This window comes from Centroberyx affinis, unplaced genomic scaffold, assembly GCF_046629955.1.
Source record: "Centroberyx affinis isolate AG114_WGS23_722 - 3 ecotype Tasmania unplaced genomic scaffold, CSIRO-AGI_Caff_v1 ptg000058l_1, whole genome shotgun sequence".
Lineage (NCBI taxonomy): Eukaryota > Metazoa > Chordata > Actinopteri > Beryciformes > Berycidae > Centroberyx > Centroberyx affinis.
In genome coordinates, this window is record NW_027278769.1 from 249,509 (window position 1) to 270,124 (window position 20,616).

The window sequence follows — 20,616 nt, forward strand, 5'->3', positions numbered from 1 at the left end:
TAAATGTTATTTACCACCCTACCATGTGATTTTTAACCTTTATTTATCCAGGAAGGGTTTTCAGAGCACAGTTAGTCATTTTCAGCGACGCCCTGCATCATTTTCATACAGTTATACTGTATTGCTCATTCACTTTCTCCACCCAGATTTTCCCAGCTGGTCTGTGGATTTGAACTTGTGACCTTCTGCTGACAAGCCTGCTTCTCTAACCTTTAGGCTACAGTCTAATGTATCTGTACAATGTTAAGAAGCCAAACTAGAATACAGATAAAGCAAAAAATCAATTTTATTAGTAAAAACAAATTGTTTCTTTTTTCTTTTGTGAGGCAGCAGGCTGCCATTCACTGCAGCTGGCTGTACTACGATTTTTCCACTCTAAATACAGCAAGTCAATCATTCATGTGATTACTGTAATCCAGGTCTGACTCAGTCCATTACTCACTACTAACTTGATCCTCCTGCGCCGATGCACATCATTTATGAGGGAGAAATAATACAAACCAGATGATGTATGAGCGCTTTTCTACTGTCTGTAAAACTAGAAAGAGATGAACTCATGTTCTGACCTCCTTCCTCTTATTCTCTGTCCACCAATTCCACTTGCAGAAATGGAAGCCAAAAGGCACGGCGCTGCAGCACATGGTCAGCGGCCTCTGCCTGGACAGCCAGCCCCCCGCAGGCCCTCCGGCCATCACTCAGTGTCGCCCCCAGATGGCCAGCCAGTCCTGGGAGCCGCAGCTAATCACCTGAACCAGAGCAGATGGGGCGAGGGAGAGGGAGAGGGAGAGGGAGAGGGAGAGAGAGGAGAGCAGATCCTGGCCCCGGCCTGCAGAAGACATCTGCACACTGTCTGTCGCCTCGCTGAGGGATGAAAGGCGTGAGGCTGAGAACTGTATTTTTGTGATGTCTACTGCGAGCTCCTGTTGGATGTCTGGGTGACCAGAGCGTCAATCAAAACATTTGAAGGCCTTGTTGAGGGAAACATCGGAGGTCTTACCTTTTCTGTACAGCGCTTCGTCCTTTAAGGATGCTGCGATTCTTCTAGGTAATCTAAGCTTTTCACTGAAAACTGTTGCACATTTCACTTTTTATTTTCTGTATCTATCCTGGTCAACAAATTGCTTAAAATTGGGCTGGTGAGGATTGCCTCAAAACAAATGAGTGCATATTGTACTGTAGCAAATGTGTTGAGGTGCACCTAACCTACTCTGCCTCAAAGTCACTGCTTGTCTTTTTGCCTAGTCTTAGGTTGAGGCATGTCTGATGACTGTGGACCAGGGCAGCTTTATGTATAGCCAACCGAAATCTGAGCTTTTTTTTTTTTAAGTGCTGAATAGCAGTCTTGAAAGTACCATGCAAAGCATTGTCAGGAACATTATTTATTGTTTTGCATGGTCAGACCCAAAGAATGTTTTTTTTTCCTGTCTCTCTTCAAGATTTTATGTAAATATTTGAAGCAGATAACAGCTTGGATTTTGTGTAAAGTACCCTATATGTTGTTTGAAAAATAAAATGTGCTAACAAAGACATTGTGTCTCTAATTATTGGTTTCTAAGTTGTAAAATTACGCTGTTTGCTCTTGAAGCTGATTTTGATGCACAGTAACATTGCAAAGAGGAGTACATATCCCATGTACAATATCATGTGTCTTGCTATTTTTGATGCCGTTGGTGTTTGTGTCTATATACATTACATGTGTATTGTTTATGCTCTTGAAACTATGTGAGTCTTTGTAATTGTGTATGTGGAGCAGGGCGCTGCTGGAAAACAGCATCCATGCTGAGCCAAGCTGCCCTGGGTAAATAAAGGTTCAATAAAATAAACAAAATAAAAAATGTGAGGGTGCAATAACACTAGTTTCACACTGTAAACTACAAAAACGCTTTAGGGATAATAGTGTCACCTTTGCTTGCTGAAACTTGTTTACCACTGAAACTGCCTAGAAATTAAGCTTACTCCACTGCTGTGCTCATTGTAAGTCACTATAGATATGAGTGTCAGCTAAATGTCAAACATATAGGTGTAAACAGATTTCCTTGTCATATATATATCCAGTAACCTGTCAGGATCCACCTCCAGTGACCTATTCAGCAATTTGAGACATTATAAAGAGGCCATGTAAGTGAAACAGGGAAAAGTGCGAGTAAACTAATTCCAGTTCATTGAAACAAAAGCCCCGCCCACCCATTCACCCTCTCACCCCACCTTGTTTCACCTGAAGCTGATCTTGATTTGGATTGTGACTGGGTAAGAGATAATCATACATCACTTTTAGAGATGAACCACATTTGGGTGAAGCAATGAAATCAGTGTAGGTGGGATTTAAGAAACTGACAACACATGTCTCCACTGGAAATGACCACTAGATGGAGCAACCATGTAATATTTTTTTAAAAATGCATTTTTATCTATTATACTGTACCTTATGAAGAAAAGCCATGCATGACAAATTAACTACTGCAAGGAGCTATAAGAGCTTATTGAACACCTTAAAGTATATTACATTACTGCAATTTACACATAGTGACCACAAGGGGGCAGAATAACCTAACAGATCCAGCAACGTTTTATGACTATTGCTTGACCTTGACGGGTTGATGGATGAAAGCTTGTTGTAAAAAAAAAAAAAAAAAAAAAGAGTAATAAAGAAAATTGGGTTTAAGATAAGATAGAATGTGAGGGAAATAAAAAATGAAAGAGAGAAGGAGAGAGAAAGAGAAAGAGAGAGACTGTGTGTGTGTGTGTGTGTGTGTGTGTGTGTGTGTGTGTGTGTGTGTGCATGCGTGTGTAAGAGATTGTTTCACTGCTCATACAGACTGCAAAGGCAGATGAAGACATGTCATTTATGACCATAACAGGCTTGACAACTTTGTCAATCAAACTTTTTTTTTTTTCTCACTTCCTTGATTTTGCAATCTAAGCCACAAAACACACCAGTCTGCAGCTCAGTAGGGTTTCGGCCCTAACCATAGCTATGTGAGGAATGCTGGCTAATACTGATAAACTACTGGCCTTGTGGAGGGGCCCGGGTTTCATCATCAGCAGGAGAGGATGGAGCGGGGGCGGGCATGGTAAAAGCTGAATGATGATCTCTTTGCTTCAAAATGCCCTGACAATATGAGTTCAGCGTGAAAACCCAGATGTTCTCAACCACAGGAACTAGATAAACTACTGAGTCACGCTCTGGGAGAAAGTCTCATTAAAACATATTGCTACTTTTGTCTCAGAAGAAACATGTCAACATTTCAAGTCTTGACAAATAGTGTCAGAAACAGAGAGGGTACATGGGAGGTGTTACTGTAAGAATGCTGTGTTTTCCAGATGGACTTTGAATCCATGTGGTTTCAAAAAGTCCCTTCACTGACAGGGCTGCATGTGCATGTTAACCAGATGGAGGATATTTAATGAGGAATGTGTCAACTCACTGACAGCTGCTGGACTTCTGCTTGCTGTCTGGTCTTTGCCCCTTCCATTTCCTGATTTGTCCACCTGTCCACTCCACACACACACACATTGCAAGGGATTACATGCTCTGTGTAGTCTGGTATCAAATACATAAGAGTCCAGTCCATCTGCTGAGAATAGCCCCTTTGGTGTGATTAGTATGCGGATAACAGGTGCTGGAATGCTTACTTCATTAAATATTTTGTAAGAAATCCACAGACAGTCATCTTCATTCCAGAGTACGCTATCATCAATCGATCACCTTGAATCTGCCTGCATCCTCCAATGAGCGCGCGGAGGGGCGGTCCGTTGCTAAGGGGGAAGTTTGGTTGAGTCTCCGCGTAGCAGCCATTCAGCAGCAGTGGGTGAAGCGATTGGACTGCGAGCGTCTCTCCCAACACTTTCTGTGGAATTTGAATTATTTTGGCACGGTTCGTGAGAAATAGGTGACAGCACTGACCGAACATCTTCTGGGACGCAACGCTAATCACAGGTAAGTTGAATAGGTGCTGCGTTATGTAATTAGCCCGCCGGTAAGCCCTGTTAGCTAGCCAAGCTAAGTAACATTAGCTGTGTTTCTTGGACGCGGCTCAGAATAAACCGCACGCAGCTAATGTTAGCTACACGGCTAATGTTAGCTACTCTCCCCTGTTTTCTTGGTTGCCAGCCACGTAATGCGGAACCTCTAGGACCCAATTGCATGTTATTTAGCTCGTTGCTAACCCACCTAGACAACGAGATCAAAGCGTGGCAAAGGGACTAAAACAAAAGGTGTGAGGCTTTCTACCATCCTCCGCAGGTGTAGGAAAAGCTCTGCCCCTGCCCTGTCGAAGGGGCTAAGGCGTTAGCCAGCTAGCTAGTTAGTTAAGTAGCTAACGTTGCTCAACATACCTGGTTAGGAGGTTACTCAGCAAAATAATGGACCCGGATCGGACTGAAATGATGGGGCAAAGTTATCAGCCGTCTGACATTTTAGATTGCTGAATAGATCATTCATGTAACATCACCGTTAGTGATCTAGGTTAGCGAGAAGAGGGTGCATTTGCCAGGATGCAGCTAAGTTTAGTGACTTAGTTTGTAAATGTGTCATCGACAGCCGAAGCCGCTGGTTGAAAAGGCAGCTTTTCAACTTGGACCTCCACCCAGCTTGAACCCAACCATTAGACAGGTTGCTAGCCTTGGACAGAAACTGTGACTCAGAGTCTGACACCCAGGATTTTTGTGTAGTGTGATAATGTGCCCTCCTCAGTTAGATTCTCTTATATGGTAATCATATCAGTTCCAGACCTTTAGCTTGTATGGGAGTTTCGTCTTGGAATAACCACACAGCAGACATTTCCATTCTGGTCCGCCGGCCGTGGTTAGATAAACATCAGTGGTTACTTAACATTCACATGCAGACTTTACAGAGATAGCTCTATAATAGACTGTCCGATTGACAAAGCAGCACAAGTAACCCATCCGTATAGATGAAACATCCTGTTCATTGGTCAGTACAACCAAATTCAGATGCCCTAATTAGCCATAATTGTTCAATCATTGCTATTTTGTTGGTAGTGCGGAGAGGAGTTGTGTGACTTGAATTTGTAGACGCTGAGATAGGCCTAGTTATTTTGGACTGATCTAATTTCCAGTCTTGGGTGTGTTTAGCTCTGATGCCACTCTCTTTATATGGGAGAGAGCGTCACATCAAACTCCATGGTGAAATTTGGCAGTTAAATGTTGACAAAATGCTGCTGTTTGGTGTATCATATGTGTGCCAAGGTTACCAGTAAGCCCTAACTATTTGGAAAAGGTCTTGAGTCACGTTCTACAAGGTTTGTTTGTTTACTGATAAGCAAGTCAACATTTAGGCCTACCTGCCAGTTTTCGGCACCTGTCGGGGCAAACTGTGTGTTATGCTTTGTGATTTGAGGTGAATTTCTTCAAAATTTCAAACACATCTTCCATGTAGAGCTCTTGCCTGAGTTCATCTCTTGAGAACAGTATGAGGGAGGCGAGATTGGCTATCTGCCATCAAACCTAATGTACCAGTCTGTCAGCTGTTTGAGAGAGGAGGAGAATGCAATAGCGAGTCTCTGTCCGAACCTTTGTGAAGCACTATGTGGGTGAAACTAATTTTACTCTTGGTATCTCGGTCTACTCTCAAAGGAGAGGCCCTTTCTTGGCAGTGAGCTGTCCATGTGACTGCTGAACAGTGATGCAACACGGGTAGATAAAGTAGCTGTACAATGACAGTGCATTCAAAGCGCTTCACTTTCTGCAGTCTCACTCTCTCCTGATGGCAGCGAGATAGTCTAGCTTCTTGCCTCGAATGGTGGATGTGATGTGAGCTTCCTTGTCAGTCAGCTTCCAGCCCAATGTTAATTGAATCGATCTGAGATGACAAGAAGGAGAGATATGCCTCTATTTTTCTATTCTTCTTTTTTAGCATCAGACTGTCTGGATCAGGGCAAGTTGTCTGCTTGACTGCTCGCCTCTCCTGTTTATCTGTCATGTTAATCCTTCATTTAGGCTGCAGTTTTGATGCAGGCCCTTGAATGTGATGGCTGATCGTGTCAAACACAACTTGTGCTTGATGTCAACATCACTGGTACACTAGGTACCAAGCATGTTTATTCAAACTCTGAAATGTTTACTCCTTCAGTCCAGTTTGTGTGGGCAGGTGAGAACAGTGCCATTTGAACTCTGAGACGCCTGAAACGAGATGTGCCGCGGTATCATTAAGAGTGAGAACGTAATCTGAATCTGTGTGTAAGGAGACAGATGTTGACACCTGATAGCCAGCAGTTTCTCACCCTTGGAAAGTCTATTAAGTCCATCATGCTTAGTTACAGGGACTGGGGTTTGTTTTGACTCCCCCCACCACTAAAATCTCTAGCCTCACAGGATGACAGGTTACCAAACATCTTTCCAATAAATGAGCTACTGGTGAGTCCATGTGAGTTTTGTTTACAAGCTCTGGTTCACGTGTAACTTGGCAGTGTGAACCGAAACAAACCACATAGAAAAATGCAACAAAGCAAACTTCCTGTTTAGGTGTGATCACACCTTATGAAAGTTGAAAAAGTTTGTCTAGTGATAATTTAAGAGGACAAATCTCCTTGTAAGCATCAGTAACGTCCAGGGCCATGTGGCAATCAGTACATTTGCATCATTAGGAAGAAGGCATACCGTCTGCACTTGTTAGATTTGCACACAGCCCCATATTCTGAGCTGATTGGGACAGGATCCAGCAGAGCGACTCTGAGAAGATTCAACCAGAGGGGAGATATTAGAATCAGGATCTCAAATGTGCTGGTGACCCCATTTCAACATAAGTAGCCTAAAATAGGTCCTGTGAAACTGCAGCGTTAGTTTGAACTTCTGTCTTTGCTGTGTACATTAGTAAGCAGTGTCATCCTGTACCACCGAGGCAAAAGGTTATTGGTCATCAACTTGTTCACGCAAATCAGTGACTTTGGAGAATGTTGTCTTTCACAAACTGATTGTACACAAAACCGAGGCTAAGGAGTGTCTTTTATCCAAGCCACTGTTTGTCTTTATAGGCTGTTTCTTACAGGCCGCTAATTGACGCAAATTTGGCTGCGTCAGCACCCATTTAAAAAAACAGTGTATGTGTTGATGTTCCTCAGGTTTTAGTGCTTTGAACACAAAGTTCTTTGACTGTCCCCATTTGGGACAATATCTTCAGCTCTTAATTAGGTCCAGTGGGCTTTGAGCTCCTCTTTTTGCCCTGGCTGTTAAGGCTGTGGATTAGGGCTGGTGGGGGGGAGTCACTGTATGCAAGGAGTTGTCTTTCAGGTTTGTCTCTCTATCTCTCTCTCCTCTCTGTGCATGGTATGGGGTTCAGAGACTCCTTTGTCTCTCACCACCACCCCTGGGCCCCTATATAGAGCGATACCTGAGCCTCCTGGGCTGGAACAGCTCATGCTTTATTCAGCCCTCTGATCTCTGCTTTAATTACGAGTGACCCAGGATGGGACTGACTGGTGGTGTATCTCAGAGGGTGGGAACTTAGTACCAGCTACCAGTGCCAGCCAGAGTGCTTGAAGCCTAAGCCTTTTGGCTGTGGTGTGTACGTTTGTCACCTCACCCATAGCCGTTTATTTAGAAAGACATTCAACTTCCAAACCAGAGGAATTACCATGCTAAAGTCGCTAATAGATTACAGAGCCATTGGATTAGATATAAAAATAGGGAAGCAGCTCTTTCTGCTCTCTACTCTATTAGCCACTTCAGTGTGTTAACTGCCATTGGTCAGTGGATGCATTTTTGGATTCAAGGAGTTTGGCTTGTGAACAAAAAAAAGTTAGTTTCCCACCCCTCCTTGTGTAGCAGTCAGGCTGCCATTCTCTGGGTGTACTGCCCCTCCATCTCAATTCCACTTTAAGGGCTGATGAGAGCATGTCCAAGTGCGGTTGCTGTAATAACTCCCTGTCCAAAACCTGTGACCTGTGTGTGTGCATGTATGCTGGTTGTGTCTAATAACTCCCTGTCCATAGCATGGGCCACAGTGACATCATTCCCTCGCATTGTGCGCAATTTCCCTGTACCTGGCTGAGCTGACAGTCGGCACGCTGCCTCTGATATAGCTCTGTCTAATCTGCAGTACAGTCGCGGTCTTTCTGCTTCTGGGCCCTGCTGTCGTCACTCTGGACACGCATCGATGTTGCCGTGGCTCCTGTTCCCTGGTAACCGCAGCGGTTGCTGGGTGATGCGGTGATAAGAACATTATGACCCAATGGCGCACAGAACGAAATGAGAGTTGATTTCCCCCCCCATCAAAACCACCAGTCATCTCCCCTCAGCTGATTGAGGCTAGGAATGCACTGATACTAGGCCTAACTCTGTGCCAGGTAGATGAAAAAAGACTCAGATTTTTAACCAGCTACTTTTTGCACCATAATCATTGAGGCAGAAAAGCATGCAGATACAAATCTGATCCACAATCCTTATCCGTATTTATTATTCATTAAATTTTTCCCATTTGATTTGAACAGGAATTATTTCCACTTATTTACTTCGTTACAAACTAGAATTTGAGATTGAAATAGTTAACATAAACTTAAAGCTTAAACTTGCGGTACATGTTTTCTGAATATCCCCCCACACCTCACAGTGTGATTGTATGTGTGTGGTGGCAGACTGTGTCAAGTGGTGACTGCAAAGAGAGAATACGGTTACGTTTGCTGACAGTGTCCCCATCAAAGCAAAGTGGATTTATTTATCTGCTTTTCACACACATTAAGTGGTAGATCTGTCTAATGGATGATAATGGTTTACATCTTAATCATTTTTTGTGCAGTGACCTCAGAGTCTTGTCTGAGTCTGCAGAATTGCCAGTCTGAATTGGGTTGTTATCAGTCAATACCTAATGTTCTTTTCTTGGAATTGGTATCAGAAGTGAAAAAGTGGTCTCGGTGTGTCTGTAATTATAGCATAAACCACTACATTCCCCACACTCTGAGCATGTGGTTATGTTGTTATCAAATCGGCCTAGTAAATAGACGCTTATTCCCCTAGCGTAATATCTCTCTTCTCCCCGGGCCTCACTGTTATGAGATCAGACTCATCTGCTGACTCGTGGTTTACTGGGAAGCTCCTTCTGGCCCATATGGGTCTACTTGGACCGGCACTCGCTGTTGTGTAACAGGAAAGTGTCTGATCCAAAGTCCGCTGGCTACTGTGGTGCTGTTAGATAACTGTATATGATATGAGTAGGCACAAGACTCAGTGATTATTGCCGATACTCAGGTTTGGTGATATTTGTGTTTGCTGCTCTCGGCAGTGACTGATAGGTGATCTATTGTCCGAAGTGTGAGTGGTCTATGAACTGTTTGGGGTCAGTGTGTTGTTGAGAATGGAGGGAGAGGCAGCGCAGCATAGCAGCCTAGCCTAATCGATGACGAACGCTCACCACCACAAGAAAAATATGTCAATTATTAATGAGCTGAGTATCATGTTCTGCCTCTTGTAGTGAGGCCGAGTGTTTGTTTTTTATCGTTGTTGCTAGCTTGCATTTGTGCTAGACAGATGCAGCCACCAGATTGTTGGTGAGAAAGCGAGAGGGGAGAAGCATCATTCATATTCGAGAGCGCAGACACACATTTACTGTGCTTTGTCATTCCACACTCCTTCAGATAAGGTAAAGTAAAGTAGGAAGAATGTAGATGCCTTTTTCCTGGGTAGGAGGGGGTTGTTAGTGGAGGAGTGTGTTTTCTGTGTGTTGCATCAGTGTGCAGCAAGTGCTGCCTTCAGCACTGCAGCTTTTTATCACACAATTACAGGGACAGAGGTGTGTGCATGCGTGTGTATACACATTTGCGTTCATGTTGCATGCGTGCATTAGAGAGAGAGATAGTGTGAGAAAGCCCTAAAGATATGCCTAGCATGTTCCCTCACCCTCACACCATCCCACCACTCCTCCACCACCAAGCGGTCTGGGGAGAGGGACGGCTGGCTTGTGAGAGTGCCACTGTGCTGAGTCGACAGGAGGGGAACAATGGCTTCGCTGTGCTGCTTGTCCGTTTGGCCGCCTTCATGCAGCATTTCAGCGAGGGGCACCGTCTGCTTTTGGCTCGGTGAGCCCTGTTGACCAGGCCTCTGCCTGCTGGTCACTGACCCGTTGTGCCCGCACTGCCTGCAGCTCGTCAGGCCTCTGAGGGCCGCCGATTATCCCACAGTAATTGGTGCCTAGGCTCTGGCTGATCAAAGGATCCCAGCTGATTGTGGAGGCCTGGTAATTTTCCATTCTCTGATACTCTGCAGTCCCTGCCTGCTTGCCTGTCCGTCTGTCTGCCTGCCTGCCTGCCTGCCTGCCTGGCTGGACCCCGTCTTTGGCTGGGGAGGAAAAGGCTTAATATCTGCTGGCTGTATCGTTCCTGCTCTTCTCATAAGGGATGACATGGCATGGCTGTCTTTCACTTGTCTTGTCCAGAAATTACTCCTGCCAAGTTTAGGTATATGGAAAGATGAGTTGAACTCAGTTTCTCACAATCAATGTAGTTATGGTAGCCTCGTGATTACAGACACTGTCCTGTAATTGAAAGGTGATAAGTTCAATCCCTGCAGCCACAGTGCTTCCATCAACAGCCATGTGACTCGGCAAAGTGAGCAAGACACTGACTGAAACCTTCAATGCTCGCTCATGGCAAGTTGCTCTGGGTAAGAGTATCAGTATAATTTCTAAAATGTAAAATGGCTTCATTGCCTGCCTGAGCCCCGTCTCTGGCTGCAGAGGGAGCGGCCTAACTGGCTGTCTGGCTGTCTGGGTGCTTGGCTGTGCGAATGGATGTGGTGAAATCACTTCCTCTGTTCATGCTACAGCTCTCCACTCCACCAAAAAGACTTAAAGACTTATCCACCATGTGGAAAAAAAATGACACCTACTCTGACAAAATGATTGCTGGCATGTAAAGAAAGCACGTTATGGCATATTATCGAAGTTATGAGTCATTTTGAGACCTTTGCTTACAAAATAGTCCTCTTTTTGTGGTTAGAATCATCTGTTTTTGAAATGTTGATTGCGTTTGGAATAAAACCCTTCATATTATGATTTTCATTCTCACTCATGTTTCTAGAGTCCATAGTCCGGCTTCACACCTACACAGGTGCTTTCCAGCCTGGCTTCCCCAAATTACCTCCACCCCATAGCCATATCTAGGAACAGTTATTTGCCTATATACTTACATACTATACTACCAATAGTTCCCTATACTTCCTGATGCAGTGTTCACTATGCTAATGTACCCATGCAACAAACACGATTCCAGCCATTAAGCAGGGCTTTGGCTAATATTGCTTAGCAACAAATTGTAGTCCCAGGAAGTTAAAAAAAAAAAAAAACCTTGGAGGCCTAAAATGGTTCTGGACCCCCTCAGTGTCTCAAGTCTTCTAGGTATAAGGCTTTGCTCCACCACTGACTGGGCTTCATCATAAGTCTGCTGGGTAAATATCCAGGTAGGCTTGCAGTTTGGCTTAATCATTTGCGTAACTTTGTACTCTGCAGTCATCCTCACCTCCAAGCAACTTAACAAATAGCCCAACCAGGAGACAAAGAAAGGAGCCCAGGTACGTGGAAAGCATTCCTCAAGTGAGTTAGCGGCTCGGCTGCAGTAAATACCACGGCCCATTTGCATTCATGCTAGCAGGACCAGTTTGGTTGGCTGATGCCTGACGTCAATTCGACCTGCCTTGCCTCATGTGGACTCCTATTACCATCTGACTCGAGCTCCTTTTTCACTTTGGAGGTGAATGGAGAATAATTTCTGGAAGATTATTGTGTTTCCTAGATGGTAGACTCTAATAAACAGTGTGTGATCACAGTAATATTTTTTTATTCAAGTCAAGTCAGCATGTTTCAAAAATCTCAGTAGTTTTTCAGTGTTCTGGCTTCCAGGTGAGGCAAGTTAGGAAATGGTGTGTGTGTGTGTGTATCTGTGGCATGGCCAGGTCAGAGGAGCAGTGTAGCATTCGCATGTCTGTTTGCTCTGCAGGAAGTTCCTGTTCCACTCTATCCTCTCATCACTCCTGCTGCTAGACAAATAATGCTACCGATACACACACATACACACACACAGTAAGTACCACTGACTGCGGGGCCATTTACCAATAGTGTTGTTGGGGTGAAAAGTCATGTTATTGACAATGCACTGACCCAGCAGATGGAACCATGGAGTGTGTTCTTTGGGTGGTATTGATTCCTCTGTTAGTATTTTTCCATGTAATCTCTTTTCCCTCTCTTTTTCACCATCTCCCTCCTTTTTTTTTTATCTCTCTCACACTGCCATTCATTCTCTCTTCCTCCCTCTTTCACCCTTTCTCACATTGACCTCTTTTGTATACGTCTCCGTCTCTGCTTCTCTGCCGTTATTTCTCTCTTTCACTTGTTTGTGTTGCCCTCTTGAGTCTTGCTTTTCCCATGTGCCTGTGTTTGTGTGTATCCGTGTGACACGTGTGTTTTTCAAGTGCATGTGTGATGCGTCACAATGTGTCAAAGTGTATTTGTGTGTGAATGGCAGAAGCCAGCAGTGCAGTGTGTAAGGGCCCGGTAGAATAAATTTCCCCTGCAGCCATCTCCAGATGATGATGATGGGGACAGCAGTGAGGAGTGACAGGTCTTCATCACTCAGTGAACACAGTGAACACACATACTGACACCGTTCCACACAGGGAATTCCTCTCCTCTTAAACGCTTAGGTAGCCTGCCTAAATGCTCTTTGTGACCACCTAAATAAAAATGTTAAAAGTCCTGTTAATGTAATTTATAGCGTTTTCTCACATAAGATTTCTGACAGAGTGAAGAAAAGCCTGCTAGTTTGCAGTTTGTTTAAAATCGAAAAGGGCGGATGCCATTTTCCATTATTTTCCCCTGGAGCAACATTTCACATTGCTGGAGCATTTATTGCTTTTTAGAATTAGGGCTTGCATGATTATGGCTGAAATGATAATCCTGATTATTTTGCTAGATGCTGCAGTCGTCACTATAAATCAGGATTATTAGTCTTGATTATTTGAGGTACAAAATTATTTACTGCACTTTTTGCATCTTATATCAATATCATGACTAGCAGTCAACCTTTAACTCTAACAATAACGACACACAGGCAGAGGCTCTTTTGCATTGTAGGTAATGGCACTGCAGCTAAATGAATGTAATGAAAACATACACTGTCACAGTGAAATGTTGGTGCTTCAAAATCTATGATTACTAAGGGGAGAAAATTTAATAATTTGTGATAATTACTAAAAACAGCCCGCCTTTATTAATCCTGAAGTTGTCCCCTGATATTACCACCACATGAAAGGATATTGGGACCCCCCCCCCAACCACCGCTGACAGCCCTATTTAACTCTCCCTTCCCATATCAGCACCACACACAGGACAGAAAAATTAGCCCTGTGCTGCTTAATTCCGCCTAGATTGGTTCAGAAGCTCATTCAGGGAGCAGGTTAATTGGCTCTGATCATTTTTCTTAATTTGTGGGTTTCCTTTGATGACTAAACCATCTCACTTTCCTTTTGAATTTGCGATCGTGTGAGGGTAGCCACCTCCATTAGAAAAACGTTACTCTGAGCGTTTGCCTGTGGCTGTGAAGTCGGTGACATTGCTCGCAGTCAGTGCCCCATAATCATAGCTTCTTTTAGGAGCCAAAGCCATTTGGCAGCTGCAGGGCGGACATCTCCTCTGGGTTGCCTTAACACAAGGACAGGGAGAAGGATGAGAGCACTGGAGGGGAGGAGGAGAGGCGGAGAGGAGGTTAGAGAGGAGAGGAGAGGAGGGATGCAGAGGGGGGACTGGTGTTTCGCCATGGAAGAAACTCAGAGAAGTAGGGATGGGACAATACGCTTATCTCACGATACGATTCTATACATGATATGGGGTTCACGATTCGATACAACTACGATATAATAAATAAAAGTGCAATGACAACAAAGTATGACTGTGCAGAATTAGGCCTGTGTTTACACAAATCTTTATAGCAATCGTAAACAACAATTTAAAAAATGTCATTACAAAGTACAAATAATATAATTTGGATGGACAGCTTGTTATATTGTGATGGGCGAGCTGTATCATTTGTGATTACTACAGCAGAATAAAACAGACCTGGAACACATGCGTTTGACTGCTGTTTTAGGTCAGCAGGGGGCAAATGTAACAGCCGTTATTTTGCAGGGTGTTACTGCACATTAGTTGTTCTCAAAATTGGCTTGAGAACCATCATGGGTCGTGTACAGGTTTCTCACGGGGTCTCAAGCAAAATGAAGGCTGATTGAATTTCTTTGTCATTTCATTTAGGTTTCACAGGACTTCAATTAATCTAGATTATTGAGATCTGGTCATCGGTTTCACCCCACTTGTAGACACACTAACCAAGGATGTATTACTATTACATCCTTGCTTTCTATTACTGTTGTTTCTTGCTTTTTCCTGTGCTTTTCATGCTCCTGACCACTTCTTTAAGTACTACACCATGCTTTGAATTATTGGGGAGAATAAATTAAAAATTGACAGCATTTTCACAGAGGAGAGAGAGGAGGGGTGCCAGGCTCTGTGTGTGTGTGTGTGTGTGTGTGTTAGCAGTAATGAAAGTGTTTAAAAACCCAGCTATAGACAGTGCGACTTGGTCTGCAGCAGTTAAATCAGAAATGACGATTCTGTCAGTGCAGAAGATGAGCTGATGGCTATCAGCTGCTGATTGCCAAGGACTGAACTGTTAATAATTAATCGCAGATCGATTAATCACCGTTAACAATTTGATCGATCAAGAATATATTAATCGATAATGTACGTTATGTGCTATTTCTCGTTTTTTTCGGAAATGATTTACCGCCACAAGGCGCAATTTAACTTTCACCGCCTATACAGAAGGAGAAGAAATCCAAGCAAGCGGGCGGAAGCATTACACCTGAAAAGACAACAGTGTTCATTGTAAACATTGTAATACAAAGTTGAAATACAGCACCTCTACAAGCACAATAAAAGAAGTTGGCACGACACTATTTGTGCCTCCCGACCCGGGACAGCTGTTCCCCCGGAGCGTGTGTTTCAGCGGATGGACTGACTGTCACCAGGCTGCGCACTGGACTCATCCCACGTAGATACGCTCTTATTCTTAAATAAACCAGTAGATTGTTGTGCCATTGTTTCCAATACATAAACTGTGGCAGCGCCACAATATGGGCACCAACCTGACAGTCCGTCTCCCATTCTGAAAATGTTCGTAAAAAAAATATAAAATTCCACAGTTTCTGTGTGTGTTTCTTTCTCATGTGTTGTAACGGTAAAGAGTAACTTGATACTTTTCAATCGGACAATTCTAACGCTGCTCAACACTCAGAAAGTCAACATGAGTGCAGTGCAGAGACTTCATTGCATATTCCGCCAGTTGGGTTCCGTTGGACACATTGTAAAGACAATTTAAAGTAATTAACCCTAAAGAAAGTACATTTTCAGCCTGTGGGAAACACTGACATCTGTTTTCGGGGGTCCCGACTCTTGCTTGGTTGAGTAACTTGTTGAGTAGACATAAAGACAGGTGTAAAAACACGCCTTTTGTATTTTCTATGTCAAAAGCTGTTTTCTTACATAATGATTAATCGATTAATTGGTCATTAACGTGACCGACGATCGATTAAGGAAATTACTGAAAATTTGCATCCCTAGACTGAACCAATGCATGCTGTGTGCGTAGCTGCCAGACTGCCTGAGCACGTCACCAAGCCACCGGTAGCGTCACTGCAAGGTTTTTTTTTCTGCTTCTGTGTCAGCAACTCAGCAGGAAGTGCAGTCTGGTGCCTCTGCCTGCCTATTTGTACGTGCCTGCCCTGCATGCTAACTGGCTCACACTGGGACAACCAGACCTGTTTAACTTGACAGAACACTGCATCTGTCTGAACAATATTGGATACGATGTGACACAGGCTAAGCTGTCGTTCTTGGGGAAATGGGCAGACACTTGGTGGTTAAATCCTCAGTTTAGTTAAGCACAGCAAGGTTCCAGCTTCACATTTTGATTTTGTGTTCAGGTGTGATGTTTTTTATCTCCCCTTTACAAATTATTCATTAGTCATTATTATCTTTTCTTTGTGTGTGTTTCATTATATTTAGTGACTGTTTTTTTCTTTTTGCTTCTGCGTGCAGATAAACTGAACTGCAGTACTAGTATTATTGTAGTAAATGCTTCAAAAAAGATGAATTAATGTGTCCTAGGAAATCCAATGGGAATGAGCACATGTCAACTCAAGATTCAGAATACGGATGTTATTTTTACAAATCATGCTTGGAATTTTGTTTTTCCTGCGCTCCACGTCATGTAGAGCCTAAGACTCACTGTCCTTTCACAGATTGTGAATTTCATATTGCTCAGCCACTGTCACTGTACATCATATTGGACATCAGCCAATCAGATGTTACTAACACCCATAGGGAAATTGTTTTTGCTTGCCCTCCGCCACATGGTTTGGCTCCATAACAGCATCCCTGGAGCAGCTAGGGATCCAGTGCCTTGCTCAAGGACACTTCAGCAGGGCAGCTGCTCGCTGACTTAACTCAAGTCCTCTCATTAAAAGAATGGTCACCTACCAGTTTTAGGTGAGCAGAAGTGCTGATGGATCCGTTTTTTTTAACGAGTAAGGTAACATCCCAGGGACTTGAGCTGTGACCCTGGATCAGCATTCCTGCTCCGAGACTCAATATAAATATGTGCTAATGCTGTCGTTTTTGTTAGGAGTCGAGCGTGAGTAGGAGTAATAGATCATGTATTAACTGTGCTGTGCTGAGGCCTGGTGAATATGTAACAGTGGCTGTGTTTCCTCAGGTCAGTGAGGAGATTTGGGAGAGTGCCTGTCGTATAGTATTCCCCCTGATTCGCCCACCTTGGCACGGCTCTTCTAATGGCACTTTGTTTTCTTTCCCCAAGAACACCAAAGTGTAATAAAAGAGCCATTATAGCTCTGGGGCCTTGAGAAGCGGTAGTCGTCCGTCTCATTTGTGTGTATGTGAGAGTGTGTATGTGAGACAGAGTGTGTATGTGTGTATGTAAGAGAGAGAGTGTGCATTTTTGAGAGTGTGTTTGCATTTGTGGGTGTATGAGCAGGTGTGGGTATATTTGAGTGTGTATGTGTGAGTGTGAGTGTGTGCATCTGTTTGTGAACTTTTTTTTGCGTGTGTGTGTGTAATGCAAGTGATGTCAAGGGAAAAAAGTAAACATGGTTTCTATGAGTAGCTTTTTGGCTCCGAGGTTTACACAAAGTTTCCCAGCAGAGTTCACTTCCAGAGTCAAGGACAATGTGTAGCCAGCCACTCTGAGTGATCGCCTCTGAGGAGATTAAGCCTCTGTCCCACAGTTTGTACAACGCTGGTCTCCCCAAGGAAGAAACACTCACAAAAATAGTCATTCTCCTCAGATGAAGAGTAAGGAACAGGCTGGCTGTTTTAGGTCAGTCGGGGTGCAAACTAACAGCCACTTTGTTAAGACCTCTTCCCAGCGCTGCCACATGAGTGGGTACCTATTGTGTTATCAGCGCCAGTGTCCCGTAAAGAGGGACCAGGATTGATGGAGTTGGGGCACTCAGTCCACTACATATAACCCCTTCTAGCAGGACAGTGCATTCAGTCAGCAGCCCTTCTCCACAGCAGGACTATAATGTTTACAGCTCTATTCATTTAATTGAAACTCCACCCCAGTTGGCAAATCATCTCCCCTGGCAACAATTTGTGAAAAAACAATCACAGAAATGCAGTTTTGGGGCAAAAACAAGGGACATAAATCTCAAGGAAGCCCTCTCGTTGCCCCGTTTGGCCCTGTGGTGGAAACCAGGCCGGGTCTATTGATTCAGCGTATGAGTCATAGCCAGGGTACGCCTGGGGGGAGACGATGTAGTGACAGTGATTTGCCTCTCCCCGGTGCCAGGGTGCTGCCCTGGCCATTTTAATCTGGCCTCAGCTGTTCCCTAAAGTGATCTGTGATTCTCCATGCGGAATGGCCGGCTGGCTGGTTGACTTGCTGCTGGGCTGGGCTCCCCAGTGCCATGCCTGGCTGCTTTTAGACGCACACACACACACACACACGCAAAAGCACGGGCACACACATACTCGCCATTACACACCCACAAATACCAAATACACAGATACAGACGGATGGGTACGCACACACACAGTGAATGAGGGAGAGGGAGGGAGGGTGGAGAGAAGAGCAACACAATATCCCCTAAGCAGCAGTCTGGGCCCTATTTTCTTTCTCTGTCTGAACCCTAACCCCACTCAGTCACGCAGTGTGCTCAGGAAACGGGGGTCATCCACTCTCGCAGGGGGCAGGGAGCAGATTGAGGGACTCGGCAGTGATTCAGTGGCAGACAGGCAGGCAGGGAGACAGGGAGGGAGCGAGCGCTGCACACAGTAGCAAACACTCCTATTCCCACCATTTCCTTCCTCTCTGGAGTACCACCCATTTGCACCGAGTCCTCATCTTTCTCTCTCTGGCTCTCTTCCTCTCTCCTTGCGTCTGACTAGTAGTCAGCTTTTTGGGAATTGAAAAATTAGTTCATTTTCCCGCTGACCTATGCACATTTTTGATATTTTACAATGTGTTCTCAGTAGTTCGGCTTGGTTCCAAGATCGTAAAAGATTTTCTACATTTTGAGGACAGTTACAGCTTTGGACTATGGCAAAAAAACATCAAGTTGCAGGTAGCCTACTGTCTACTGTACTGTTTGTCTTGCACTGTTCCTTGTCTCTATCTCTGTTCATCTTTGCCTCATGGGTGTCAGTATGTGAAACTCTTTAAGGTGTCACTATGTCTGTGTGACAATGTCGCCAAGACGCATTCCTATACTTGGCGAATAAAATGCTTCTGCTTATTGTGGTGACAGTGACGATGTAAAGCATTCAGATCATCGAGCAGAGAGAGGGAGGTGCTGAGCTGGAGCAGCTGGCAATGAGTTAGACTTGTTTACCGACAGTCTCTCTCTCCACCAGCTCATGCAGGCTGCTGCTGTTTTGTTGTTGTTGTGATGTTTTGTTTTTTTTGCCCTCACCACTGTTTCTGTGTTGCTTAGCCTTTTGAAGTAAATTACAGTAATTGGCTGTAATGAAGAGAGGAGTGATGCTGATGCTGAGGTCACAGCTGCATCAAAACCAAATTGCTGTTGTAACTTGAAATTTCATAATACTTGGGCTCATGAAACACTTTCAGAAGTCATTATATATATATCGTCCCTGGTAAGTTGACATTTTACAGATACAAGGTTTTTACCCGACAGCAGCAAAGAGTTGGTGTCTGACTTCAATTGAGTTTGTATAACTTATCCCCACTTGTCACAAAGTGAGAGTATTTTTTTCTGTCTTCACTTACAGGTGTGTTATTTTTCCATTAATAAAGACCAAGCTTTTCAATAGCTGTATGTCAGGTTGACGGCTGGGTGAGTGTGTGCATAAGTTTGAGACCATGAAACCAACTCTTTAAGCCACCAGACACAATGGCTGATGGATTTCAGTATGTATCAGCCACTTTGACTTTTAAACCACGTTCAAGCTATTTTGCCAATCCAAACCGGTTTTACCAAAGAGTCTGGGAAGGCACATTGATATAGGCAGCAACTTGAGCCCGTAATGAGGAGTTTGGTTTTACTCTGATGGGAGCGCCTGCTTTTTGGCTTGAGCAATCGCAGGTTACATTAGTTTGTATCTTTCGAGCTAAATTATTCCTCCTGAGGAGTGGACTGCACCAACTGCCATCGTTACCATTCAAATTGTATACTAATCGATGAGGCCCAGCGCTCAAGGTTTGAGCAGAATATAATTGGACAAAATAATATATCAATTCGCTCCTTGCCTTAACTAACCCAAATGAGGTCTAGCTTACTGGGCTATGAAAAATACCCTTTTTAACATTATTTTGAAGGCATTTCTGCTCTAGTAGATAGCATGCAGTACAGTGTGACAGGAAAGATGGGAGGTAGGGGGGATGACACGTTCCAAAGGTCATGATACAGATTCAAACCCACGCTGTGATGAGCACATGGTACATGCCTTTAGTCCACTGAACCACCAAGATGCTCAAAAATAAGCATATTTCTATCCGTGGAAGGGGAAAGCTGTACTGTGATTTACCTCTGGGGAACCAGTCCTGTAGACTCAGCTCTATCTCTTATCACTCTACCAGCTCCAGCCTGACTGACTGTGACCTCCTGACCCTTGACCCCAATCCCATGCTTTCCCCTGGTCATTGTAGTTCTCTCAGCGTTTCCCGTTGTGTGCCCAGCCTGGCTTTCCTTTTTATGCAACACATTCTCTTTCATCCAGATTTCCTCCTTGTTTTTTTTTTTTTTTTTTTTTTCCCTCCCTTTTTTTTTTTACATAACCATGCCAAGCCACAAACCGGGGCCTGGAAAATTGGATTACCACGGTAACAGCATTTTTCAAATTCTCCGGTCGTACGGTTGTTTGGGAGCAAAACGGAGGCGCTATCACCTCAAGTCGGCTGCCTCCCAGATAACAGGGCTCAGCCGATACGCAAGGCATGCTTCACATTATGGATGGCAAGCCTTATTGATTGATGTGCCCCTATCTCATTGTCGCTCTCCAGCTATCAACTCAGTCCGAACAGAGAGAACGCTGTGAAATGCCTTGAATAGAATAGTATAAAATAGGATGAAGGATATTGG

At 44.1% G+C, this 20,616-nt stretch overlaps 2 protein-coding genes across 9 annotated transcripts in view; both read left to right on the forward strand.

Annotated features, from left to right (window-relative positions):
* Positions 1–1,512, forward strand: part of galnt16 (UDP-N-acetyl-alpha-D-galactosamine:polypeptide N-acetylgalactosaminyltransferase 16) — a 32,483-nt gene extending 30,971 nt beyond the window's left edge. For both annotated transcript variants that reach the window (XM_071519304.1, XM_071519313.1), the window contains exon 15: positions 607–1,512. In XM_071519304.1, coding sequence (XP_071375405.1) covers positions 607–750 — 144 coding nt within the window. In that variant the 3' untranslated portion in view covers positions 751–1,512. The remainder of the gene's footprint in view (positions 1–606) is intronic.
* Positions 1,513–3,804: 2,292 nt separating this feature from the next.
* Positions 3,805–20,616, forward strand: part of numb (NUMB endocytic adaptor protein) — a 43,577-nt gene continuing 26,765 nt past the window's right edge. For all 7 annotated transcript variants that reach the window (XM_071519338.1, XM_071519346.1, XM_071519354.1 and 4 more), the window contains exon 1: positions 3,805–3,937. The gene's annotated coding sequence lies outside the window, so the exon portion shown is untranslated. The remainder of the gene's footprint in view (positions 3,938–20,616) is intronic.